General features: G+C 35.1%; 1 protein-coding gene and 1 long non-coding RNA gene across 2 annotated transcripts in view; both read right to left on the bottom strand.

The window, feature by feature from the left end:
- Positions 1–12,467, bottom strand: part of LOC127834053 (uncharacterized) — a 72,181-nt gene that overhangs the window by 41,361 nt on the left and 18,353 nt on the right. The window contains exons 3-7 of the mRNA XM_052359622.1: positions 12,020–12,150; positions 5,879–5,979; positions 3,824–3,918; positions 830–1,026; positions 193–271 (exon numbers count right to left, since the gene is read on the bottom strand). Coding sequence (XP_052215582.1) covers positions 193–271; positions 830–1,026; positions 3,824–3,918; positions 5,879–5,979; positions 12,020–12,150 — 603 coding nt within the window. The remainder of the gene's footprint in view (positions 1–192; positions 272–829; positions 1,027–3,823; positions 3,919–5,878; positions 5,980–12,019; positions 12,151–12,467) is intronic.
- On the bottom strand, positions 9,582–10,385 carry LOC127834055 (uncharacterized). Its single transcript, XR_008027776.1, has 2 exons — positions 9,869–10,385; positions 9,582–9,711 (listed from the first exon to the last, which is right to left on the bottom strand). It is a non-coding gene; the product is annotated as an uncharacterized LOC127834055 (long non-coding RNA).

Raw genomic sequence — 12,467 nt, forward strand, 5'->3', positions numbered from 1 at the left:
GTGCCCATTAGAGGTGCGCTACCTTAAGACTTACTTTAAGGCTTCATTACCAACCCTAAGGTACTAATGAGCAGCAAGCAGCATACAACCTTAACAACTACTACCAAGTTACTCGCAGACTGTTCTGGTTTTCAGCTGGTTGCATGTAGCCATTTTAAATTTGCTTCTGAGCGTGATAGTGTTAAGACTTACTTTCAATCCTGAGATGACTTGTGGATGCTCTCGAAGTCTGAGGCAGCCCTTTGGTTGACTAGCCAAAGTTCTCAGAGTCCTGAAAATATAAAGTATCAAACTAACAGATTTCTCTTGTTATCAAAATGAATATATATATATATATATATATATATATAATTATTTTTATTTTTTAATTTCTTAGCTAGAAACACAGCAATACCACAAAATCAGGTGTTCAACATTTTAGTGATTAGTTCAATTTAAATATTTGTGCAATGGCAAGCTTGGTTTGCATCTCAGATACCAACACACACAATAACAGTGTAATACCTACATCTAAAATAAGTTTTTTGAATTTTTACAAACAATGACATTGACCTTTACCTGCAAGCTGGGTCATCATGTACAGTACACAAATTTGACTTGTAAGCAATACATGACACTTAAACATTGATTTGAAAAGCAAATTGAAGGCATTTATAAGGCTGTCAAGTTTTAAAAAAAAAATCATGGAAGTTGGAATGGCATTTACGAGGGTGGAGCATTTTTTTATAGAGTATACAGTCTTAGGAAAGTGTTAGGTTATGGCTCTTATGCATGGCATTTCACCACATTGATATCTAAACATTCATGATATACTGTATCAATTGCTTACATAGCAGCAAACCATCCGGTCTCTGAATCTTGAGCATTCAGTAGGGTCGCCAACGTCTTAAGAATCTCCTCGGAATGTGTGTTCCCTAGCAACCGAGAATGACCTTCAACATTTGTTGCTAGGCAACTGAGCGCAAAGCAGGCGTTTTTGCTCGCCCCAGTGTCATCACAGCTCAGCATTTTGGCGAGGGATGAAATCTGCATGAAAAACACATCTCTTTGTTATGTTTGTAAATTCAATAACAGTAGCAAACATAAATACCATAAATTATATATAAATGTAGGAGCTATCGTGTACGATTATGAGACCATGAAACCTTGCTTGATTTCATAGCAGACAGGGTAGCTCCTGACCAGACTGCAAAAATAAACAGGCTGATCTGGACCAACAGTGGACGATAGGGGATCAGACCCATTTTCGCATGTAGCCTCGCATGTTTTACAAGCCCAACAAAACAATTGAAGTATTGAAGCAGAACATTATTATGTTTATTTTCACTCATTTTCAGTTCAATCATGAATATATGAGCTGTGCTCTGCGAAAAAGGGGTTTAATGCATGTGCGTAAAGTGTCGTCCAAGATTAGCCTGTGCAGTCTGCACAGGCTAATCAGGGACGACACTTTCAACCTAAACTGTATTTTTGCTAAGAAGAGACTTTCTTTAAACAGAAAATATCAGAAAAGCGGAAAGTGTTGTCTCCGATTAGCCTGTGCAGACTGCACAGGCTAATCTGGGACGACACTTTACGCACATGAATTAAACCCTTTTTCACAGAGTACAGCTCATATTATTTTAACCCAGTATTTTTATTACAAAGAATTTTTAAAAAAAATGGGTTTCATTATAAACTACTATGTATTTATGCTTTAAGCTGACTGACTTGTTCATATTTGCAAGCTATAACAGTAAATTTTATTTAGAGCCAATCATTTAAAAAATCTATAATCTTAAGACAAAGACTTGTTTTCAAAAACAAGTTGTAAATCACAGTAATAAAGTACTAGGCTGTATGTTTAGGTGTTCTTCATGCACAAATACTAAAAAAATACATAACACTGTATTACAACAAACAATCATTTCATACAACAACTATATATATATAAATATATATATAAATATATATATAAATATATATATATAAATATATATATAAATATATATATATATATATATATATATATATATATATATATATATATATATATATATATATATATATATATATATATATATAAGGCAAGTAGATCAAAGAAACATCACAGCCATGCTGTTGGAATAAGGCATTGGTATTATGTAAAATATGGAATTTATAGCATACTTCAGAGTAAATGTTTTAATTGTTCAAATGTTAATAGCGCACAGTATTTCAGTTAACACACAACAGCTGAAGATATTAAAATAATATTTTCTTATTTCATTAAGACTTCATAAAGCCATAAGGTCAGTTAAGTATTTTCTAGATGATCAGGATCAGGAAAAAATACATCAAAAAGCATGCATTTGTCATTTGGTTAATTCTTTTAGTTTGTACATAAACAGATCTACATTTCAAACAAGTGCTGCATGCAAGTATTTGTTGAAAGTCTAAACTGAAGCATAACAATAGCCCCGCATAACGGATGCCACGCTCAGCTACTGGTGCAGTTTTGAATAAATGAAAGCTTGTCAGATTATTTTATTTTTAAAGGTCACAGTGACCTTGACCTTTGACTTAATGACCCCAAAATAGGTGTGGCGTATAGAACTCATCAATGTGCATCTACATATGAAGTTTCAAAGTTGTAGATGGAAGCAATTTGATTTTAGAGTCAATGTTCAAAAACTTAACAAAATGTCAAGGTTTTAGCACGACGCGGACGTCGGACGACACGAGAGCTGGCTATGACAAATCCTCGGGTTTTCTCCGAAAACGCCAAGCTAAAAACTAGATGAAAAGAAAGTGCTTGCCATTTTCTCACTGAAACTCTGTTAAAATATAAAGCAATTTTCAATTACTATTTGAAGTATCTTTTATACAGACATACAGAAGTAGAGCAGACACATACAAAAATAGAAAAGGGACATAATGTGTCTTGTTCTGATAAAACTGGGCTTAATTCATGTGCGTAAAGTGTCGTCCCAGATTAGCCTGTGCAGTCCGCACAGGCTAATCAGGGACGACACTTTCCGCTTTAATGGTATTTTTAGTTTCAAGGAAGTCCCTCCTTACCGAAAATCAAGTTTAGGCGGAAAGTGTCGTCCCTGATTAGCCTGTGCGGACTGCACAGGCTAATCTGGGACGACACTTTACGCACATGAATTAAGCCCAATTTTCTCAGAACAAGACACTAATAGGGAGACACATATTGCCTTGAATGGCTTGGCATATACAAGAGACTTACTATACAGAAATATTCCATGAAAGCTGAGAAAGTGGTCCCTAATCAGTCCTTGATTAGTGGACTGCACAGGCTTATCTGGGACAATACTTTAAGCTCATACAGTACACCCAATATTCCCCACGACCAGCTCATTTATACATCCAAATAACAGAAAACACTAGTCATACAGAAAATACATGTTGAGTATCTTATTATAGTGACTTAACATCTTAAAATTTTAAATGTTTAAGTGCTTTTCAAATAATTTTTTTTTAGTTGCGCAATGAAAAAAAAAACCCCAGAATTCTGCTGGTCAACTTTTGTATTCTTCATTAATATTTGTAAACATGCATGTATAACTTAAATAATCACAGATGACATTTGAAGTTTAAGTTCTTACACTCACAAAAATACAATTAAACAGGGTATATCACAGTGCTCTTGTATCTGGCATAGAAATGTGAAGTAGCTTCAATATAATTACCCTAAGAGCACCAAAACTGTCATTGTGTTCCTAGAAAATCAAACAATACACATTCCTATTTGGTACCTAGTGATAACATTTCTAATGTGTTTATTCACATAATTCATTTATATATAACATGCACACAAGTACATTACATGAGTACTTGCCATTCTTTCGCTGTCACTGAGCTGCAGTAGACGCTTCCTCCCCTGATCCAGGTCACACAGACGCCCTATAGCAAACGCTGCGTTCATCCCTCGACCTATGATAAAACAATATAAGAAACTTAACAATAACATATAGTTTAAAACAAGAGGGCTATGATGTCTTTAAAGCGCTCACCAGTTCAAGGTACACAAATTGTACAAGATTTGACCTGGTGATAAACATTTTGATCCATTTTTACAAATGTTGCGTTACTTACAAGTTAAAACAAGACGGCCATGATGGCCCTTAAGCGCTCATCTCAGAACAAGATATTAACACAAGCTGTCAAGCCTTGACCTTGTGACCTTAGACACACATGAACCATCTTTGAATGTCCTATAGATATTGTTTAGATAAGCATTTAGCAAAAAACTTGGCCTTTAAGGTGGTTACGAGATAAAAGTTTAGAACGCATGACACAGTCAGTAAAGGACACTTATGGTGACCACAAAAGCTCACAATGAGCACTTTGTACCTAGGTGAGCAAAACGTAAATAAAGTTGAAAGATCTTTGCCTTTGATGCTTTTTCTTCCTTACAAACATCAATAGCTTACAACTTAACAAAATGTTACACCTCAGATGATTGTTCATACAAGACAAACATAATCAAAAAATCCATTTGTCACACAAAAATAATTTTTGTACAAATACCATATATAATATTTGAAAATTGTTAATTTTTTTTATTTAATTCATACAATATTCACTTTATTATCCACATAAATGACCTGTTGTTCTTTTCCTAATAAACCCACCATGTATGCAAATTAAATTGTTCATAAATTATTCAAGACTGTATTACTTTTTAATTAACATATTTTTAATTAACAAGTAGCTAAATGACATAATTGTATTGTAAGAAACGTACGACCCTGACTTCCATTGTTTATAGCAAAATAACAGCATTACTTGCCGCAAAGGTTTACAAAACATGAAGTTCAACAAAGTTGGAACCATTATTGACACAGGAATCCCATACAAGAGGCTACAAGTTATTTATCGCCATTAAAATATTGAAATGACAGCAGATATCCACTTTTGTGTTGTAATCAAAAGCATTTAATGTCATTTTCTGCATGTCATGAGTGTTAGAACTGTCTGAAAAAATATGCCTAATCCATGCATAAATGATGTCTGCATTTCTGCAAATTAGACATAATTTGTCTTATTATCTATACACTAATGAAAAGCAGAAATGTGTTATTCAATTCCTAAAGAAACACCAAAATTGGCTTTTCTATTCCCATGGGGACATTAAATACGACTTGACTTAATTGCTGTTTGGCTCTTCTGCATATCAAATTAACAATGCGGACTGCACGGGAGAATCTGAGTTGACATTTAACGCACATGCATTGACCCATTCCCCCATAAGAATCAAAGTGAAAATGGCTTTTGCAACCAGCATAAAACCAGAACAGCCTGCGAGTAACTCGCAGTCTGTTCAGGTTTTATGCTGTTTGCTACTCATCATTGTCCATGTATAAGGGTTGGAAATGAAGCCTTTCAAACTTTAATATATTAAGATTAAATTAAACACATAAAAATTTAATTTGATTTTCTAAAGGACTTCAAAAGCATCAACACGCGTTTTTAAGGGGTAAAGAGTTAATTACGAGTTGACTTTTTTGCTGTTCGGCTATTCTGCGTATCAAATTAACAATGCGGACTGCACAGGCTAATCTGAGCCCAGTTTTCCCAGAGTCAGGCTCGTATTTTTTCATGAAAATTGAGTCGTGTTCTTAGAAAACGGGGCATAATGCAAGTACGTAAAGTGTCGTCCCAGATTAGCCTGTGCAGTCCACACAGGCTAATCAGGGACGACACTTTCCGCCTAAATTGGATTTTTGCTAAGAGACTTCATTTAAACAAAAATCTCATAAAGCGAAAAGTGTCATCCCTGCTAAGCCTGTGCAGATTGCACAGGCTAATCTGGGACGACACTTTACGCACATGCATTATGCCCAGTTTTCTCAGAACACGACTCATATTTTCTTGAAAATTATGTCCATACCAGCTTCATCAACGCCCAGCGACAAGATGAGTTTTGACAAGATATGGGTCGAATGTTCGTGTTCCAGAATGCGTGTACATCCCATCTCTGAAATACTCAGTCTGAAAATAGACCATTGAATACATTCTTCACAGTATACAAGTAAATTTCAACTCATAAATACGTCTGAAAAAAGAACATTGAATACATTGAATGAAGTATCTGAGTTAACTTTAACTCAGAAATACGTCTGAAAATTGAATACATACAGGACATTTCAAAATTGTTTGAGCATCCGCACATATATGAAAATACAAGAATATGAATTCATAAAGTGAAATTTGGGGAATGTCTTTTTGATGTACAATTTAGACAGAAGTATTTATACAACCAATTGTCAAAAATATTTAAATTTAGATTGATTTTACAGTTGAAAAGTATTTTATTGAAAATAAGACAAACAACAAAGTAAATTTATGTTAAATATCAACTTGTATTTTTTTGCTTTTAATTATTTTTTTTTATAGTTTCAGTTTTGACAGATTACAGTTTTTGTATGTGTATTAAAACCTCAGGTAGTATATACCACCGGATAATAGTATCTTTGTGCGTGATTAGACAATAAAAGACAAACACAGTTGGCTGTTATTTCATAACAATACACGATAGTAACATCTATCGATAGTAATTAGCAACCCATTTGATGAATGCCAGATAAAATCCCTATTTGTCCAATAAAGCGCTGCTAAAGTGTTCACAACAACACTGCTATGTGCTCAATTGATGATAAAAGAGGCCATTAGGGGGCAATAAAGGGATTAGCAATGATAAGTTTTCGTTTACCAATCTGACTTATAGCGAGTTTTTAAGTGACCTTATTGAACCAACATGTTTTTAAGAATTAAGGGGACAAATCGTCTCAAATCGGGAAAGCGGGTTACACAGACTAAAAGCAGGACTCTCCTGCGGAAATAAGGATGTATGGCTAAAAATTGCCTCATGTGGAAATATGTTACAAGTTGTAATAATCAGTGGGTATTTTCCACAATTTTGGGAATGGGGTCGGGTCCCTTTGGATAGGGAAATATCACGTCCTTTTGACAAAAATTGAGAAATTTATGTTGTTACATTATATACTTACACATACTTTAAATTAATAATAAAAGTGATTTATAAATGATATTTTTTTCTAAGGTTTAAACTTATAGAGCTGGAGATGAATGACATGTTAAGACTTATTTAAAAACCTTTAATTGTTAGTTTAAGATCACATTTGGGAAAAATATATACTTTTTTCCATAAGGAATGGTTCCCCCTATACCAGACCAATATTTGAATGAAAAAAAATTACACCGGTTATAGAAATTCTAAGTTGAAAAAGGGGTTCATTTTTAAACAATTTCATAATAAAAGGAACAAGCCATCTTGCATGTTGTAAATTGAAAACTGTATGTATCCTGGCACTTATAAGTTTTTGTCTACCAACAGGCTGACAGATGGATAGCATAACAGGCAGACATTACATACATCCGTAACAGACGTCCATAATCATGGGCAGATCCTGAATATTCAGTTAGGGGCGACCGTCCTTTTTGGGGAAAAATAATCGACAAAACTGAAAAAGGGGAAGACATTTTCCAAAGTATGCTTGAAATTTGGGAAATTTTTCATCATTTTATAGAAATTCTTTAGAAATAGAAATTGTCCTTTTTGTCAAAGATAAGATTACAACACTGCCAATATCGATACATCCATTCAAACATTCAATTAATCATGTTAAATAAGAGGTATATACAGGTCTTTAAAAGACAAACCAACAAAAGGTCAATTATCATAAACCCATGGACATTGGATCTATTAGTAGCATTTCACACTAAAATTTTCCAGCATACATAGCTGCTTATACATGGTATCTTCACCATTCAATTTTATGACAAATTGTACAAACAATTACAATAAAGCATTGAAACAGTTCTTGGCCATTGTGCTCCAACATAGGCACTAGTAATAAACCTGAAACATCAGTTGTACGGGCCCTTACTTCACCTTCCACCCCACAGACTATGTTTAATCTAGTATCATAATTATATTTAGACTTTACCATAAATTTGCTGTCTGCTTTACTCCCAAAGCAAATTTGAAAAATGATAAAGAAAAATGGGGATTTTTTTTAAAAAGTTTTTAGCAACTTGATTTTGAACTGTGGGATTTTTATACTTCATATGTATACATGTGGGAAAGAGAACGAGGCATTATGTTTACAGCAGGCACACATGTGCTACTCTTTAACTCACAAGCAGTGATTCACTGTTTTATAAACCTTAAGTATTAACCCCTGGGCCCCACCCTGTATCCACTTGTGATAATTAATTCAGTATAAAATATATTTCTATTTCTTGCAGGGCAGAATAAAAATAAATGAACACCATGCAGTGTAAGAGCTTTCCTTTAACCCTTTGCATGCTGGGAAATTTGTCGTCTGCTAAAATGTCGTCTGCTGAATTTCTAAAATTAGCATTTTCTTCGATTTTTTTTTCAAAGAATACTATCAGAATAGCAAACAGTTTGGATCCAGATGAGATGCCACGTTCTGTCTGATCCAAACTGTTTGCAAAGGCCTTCAAAATTCGGTTCCCGCACTGAAAGAGTTAATCAAACAATTAAGTTGATTGCTTTGCTTTCAAATCTTGGCAGTTTAATATGATAATCCATATTGACATTACACTTGTCAATATTTTCACTGAGAGCATGTTAACATACAATACACAAAACCTAACAAACGCATGTCAAAAATATAGATCAAATTTGCGACTGAATACTTTAAACTTATAACAATAGAATATTTCCTTTGTGCCTAATTGATATATTGGACATTCTAAATTGAAAAATCGTCGATAGATAATCTTTTCAATGAAATTCCTTTAAAAAAGTTACAGCTGTCTTTACAGCTATTCTGCCTTTTTGATAACTTTATAATTGAATGTGAAATCAAGGACATTATAATTATTATAAAAAAAATCTCCCAAACTGCTCTGTATGTCAGAAATTTCATGACAGTGTATGTGTCCTCGAAAATCTTTATCTTAAAGTTTCAAAAGCAAGTTTATTTTAAAATCAATTCAATGTAATTAATACCATGCAAACTAGTCTGTAAACAAGCAAAGTGTGTTATTGAATTATTGATTATGTTTGCTTAGAGTAAACATGTGTTTGATGATTTACAGACATTTTTATTTTCACTAGTTAGAAATAAATGGGATAGGGACCAACATAAGTCTGTCATTTGAATAGGACTTAACTTTTAAATGCTAATTTTGCATAAGGAGCATATCAACAATACATTATTCCTTCTATATCAAGAGCCTTTTAAAGGAGTTATTCCATTAATTTTGTAACAATTCAAAATAATGCAGTAATCCTCTCTGATCTGCGCAAGACTCATGCTTATAAAAGTACCAAACATTCTCAAAATATGACAACAATAAACAAGAGTGCCAAACTGTCACAAGATACGCCCGTTTTAAGGCTTTGGACAACTTGATAACTTTAAAATGACCCATTTTTGAACTTGACCTACATATCATCTAGACACAACTTCTGACCAAAGTTGATGAAGATCTGATGAAAACTACTTCAATTAGAGAGCGGACACCATGCTAAATGATTGAAATGCACTAAGTGACCTCGTGACCTAGTTTTTAACCTTGCATGACCCATATTTGAACTTGACCTACATGTAGATATTGTCTAGACACAACTTCTGACCAAATTTGGTGAAGATCGGATGATAACTACTTCAATTAGAGAGCGGACACCATGCTAAATGCTTGAAATGGTTTAAGTGACCCTGTGACCTAGTTTTTGACCCGGCATGACCCATATTTGAACTTGACCTAAACATTGTCTAGATACAACTTCTGACCAAGTTTGGTGAAGATCGGATGAAAACTACTTCAATTAGAGAGCGGACACCATGCTAAATGCTTGAAATACACTAAGTGACCCTGTGACCTAGTTTTTGACCCGGCATGACCCATATTCGAACTTGACCTAGATATTGTCTAGATACAACTTCTGACCAAGTTTGGTGAAGATCGGATGAATACAATTTGAATTAGAGTCCGGACAAAGTGGCGCCGTTGAAAATGCACTAATTGACCCTATGACCTAGTTTTTGACCCGGCATGACCCATATTCGAACTTGGCCTATATATCAACTAGATGCAACTGCTGACCAAGTTTGGTGAAGATCGGATGAATACAATTTGAAATAGAGTCCGGACAAAGTGGCCCCTTTGAAAATGCACTTATTGACCCTATGACCTAGTTTTTGACCCGGCATGACCCATATTCGAACTTGGCCTAGATATCAACTAGATGCAACTGCTGACCAAGTTTGGTGAAGATCGGATGAATACAATTTGAATTAGAGTCCGGACAAAGTGATGCCTTCCGCCCGCCGCCCGCCGCCCGCCGCCAAGGGGTTTCACATAATACGTCCCGTATTTTATACGGGCGTATAAAAACAAGCGCTGTTTGTAAAACATGAATGCCCCCCCCCCCCATATGGGCTGTCAGTTGTAGTGGCAGCCATTGTGTGAATATGTTTTTTGTCACTGTGACCTTGACCTTTGACCTAGTGACCTGAAAATTAATAGGGGTCATCTGCCAGTCATGATCAATGTACCTATGAAGTGTCATGATCCTAGATGTAAGCATTCTTGAGTTATCATCTGGAAATCATTTTACTAATTCAAGTCACTGTGACCTTGACCTTTGACCTAGTGACCTGAAAATCAATAGAGGTCATCTGCCAGTCATGATCAATGTACCTATGAAGTTTCATGATCCTAGGCGTAAGCATTCTTGAGTTATCATCCGGAAACCATTTTACTATTTCGAGTCACTGTGACCGTGACCTTTGACCTAGTGACCTGAAGTTCAATAGGGGTCATCTGACAGTCATGATCAATGTACCTATGAAGTTTCATGATCCTAGGCGTAAGCATTCTTGAGTTATCATCCGGAAACCATTTTACTGTTTCGAGTCACTGTGACCTTGACCTTTTACCTAGTGACCTGAAAATCAATAGGGGTCATCTGCCAGTCATGATCAATGTACCTATGAAGTTTCATGATCCTAGGCGTAAGCATTCTTGAGTTATCATCCGGAAACCATTTTACTATTTCGAGTCACTGTGACCGTGACCTTTGACCTAGTGACCTGAAGTTCAATAGGGGTCATCTGACAGTCATGATCAATGTACCTTTGAAGTTTCATTATCCTAGGCCTAAGCGTTTTTGAGTTATCATACAGTCCATCTGGTGGACGGACGGAACAACGGACCGACATGTGCAAAACAATATACCCCCTCTTCTTCGAAGGGGTCATAAAAAATACAAACAAATGAGAGCAAATTTTCTGAAGAGGTGAAAAATCTCTTGCTGTCAACATACTGATAGTGATAAAATGGAAACGTTTATCATATTAATGAACATATTTAAATAAAACAATCTTGACTATTTATCAAACTCCGCCTTTATTTTATGTCAACGAACATTTTCAGAAAGTTTGGAAAATATTTGATGAGCACTGAAGGAGTTGGCAAGCAGAAATGGCTACTTTTGGATAAATAAAGGCAAAAACACTGCAGTGTCTGATGTGGATTGGCTGGATCCAACCTAGCCTCCATTTTATGTAAACAAACATTTCCAGAAAATGTGGTGACAATTTGATGATACGGTACAAGTATGAAAGAGGAAACAACAAAATCCAAAATGTTTGGTGATTAGATTCTATTAAAACCGTACAAGTAAGAAAGCCTAAAGCCCCCCACCCATCTGCCTGCCAAAGCATTACCAATGATACAGCCTGTCAAGAGACGAGCGACTGTAAAAATCATCACCTACAAGTACAATCCCTGATTATATTAATTATTCAAAGATAGGGATAAGCACAGCATTGATGAAAAATATTACTTTAACAGCTTAATATAGTATATGATCATTTTAAAGAACCAGATATGTCTCTTAAATCTGACAAAGCTTCTAAAAACACTTTACCTAAACTTCCAAAAACATAAGCCAAGGAGTTTGTTCAGACTTCCACTCTTCAAAACTTAATAACTATGTGATACTGTCAAAGGGCAGCACGAATTCTACCTGGCAAGAACAAGTGCAGCGTTGCTGGCTGTCCAAAGGTTTTCAGAATGCAGCAGTGCCGTTATGTGCTCCAAAGTCTGGGGAAGACAGGGCTCTGACAAGATCCATTCACGACCTTCGTGGCTTTCAGCCTATAAAACATCCAAATCATAGTGGCTGTCAGCCTATAAAATATCAAAATCATAGTGGCTTTCAGCCTATAAAACATCAAAATCATAGTGGCTTTCAGCCTATAAAACATCAAAATCATAGTGGCTTTCAGCATATAAAACATTAAAATCATAGTGGCTTTCAGCCTATAAAACATCAAAATCATAGCCACATCCAACAATCTCAATGGAAAGTAAGCAGTTTAACAGTGCTAAGAGCAGGCCAGGGCTTGAATTACTTTTTTTTTTCAACTCGCAAAAAATTGCTAGTTGTTAATATTTCAACTCGCATTTTTTAT

This window comes from Dreissena polymorpha, chromosome 6, assembly GCF_020536995.1.
Source record: "Dreissena polymorpha isolate Duluth1 chromosome 6, UMN_Dpol_1.0, whole genome shotgun sequence".
NCBI lineage: Eukaryota > Metazoa > Mollusca > Bivalvia > Myida > Dreissenidae > Dreissena > Dreissena polymorpha.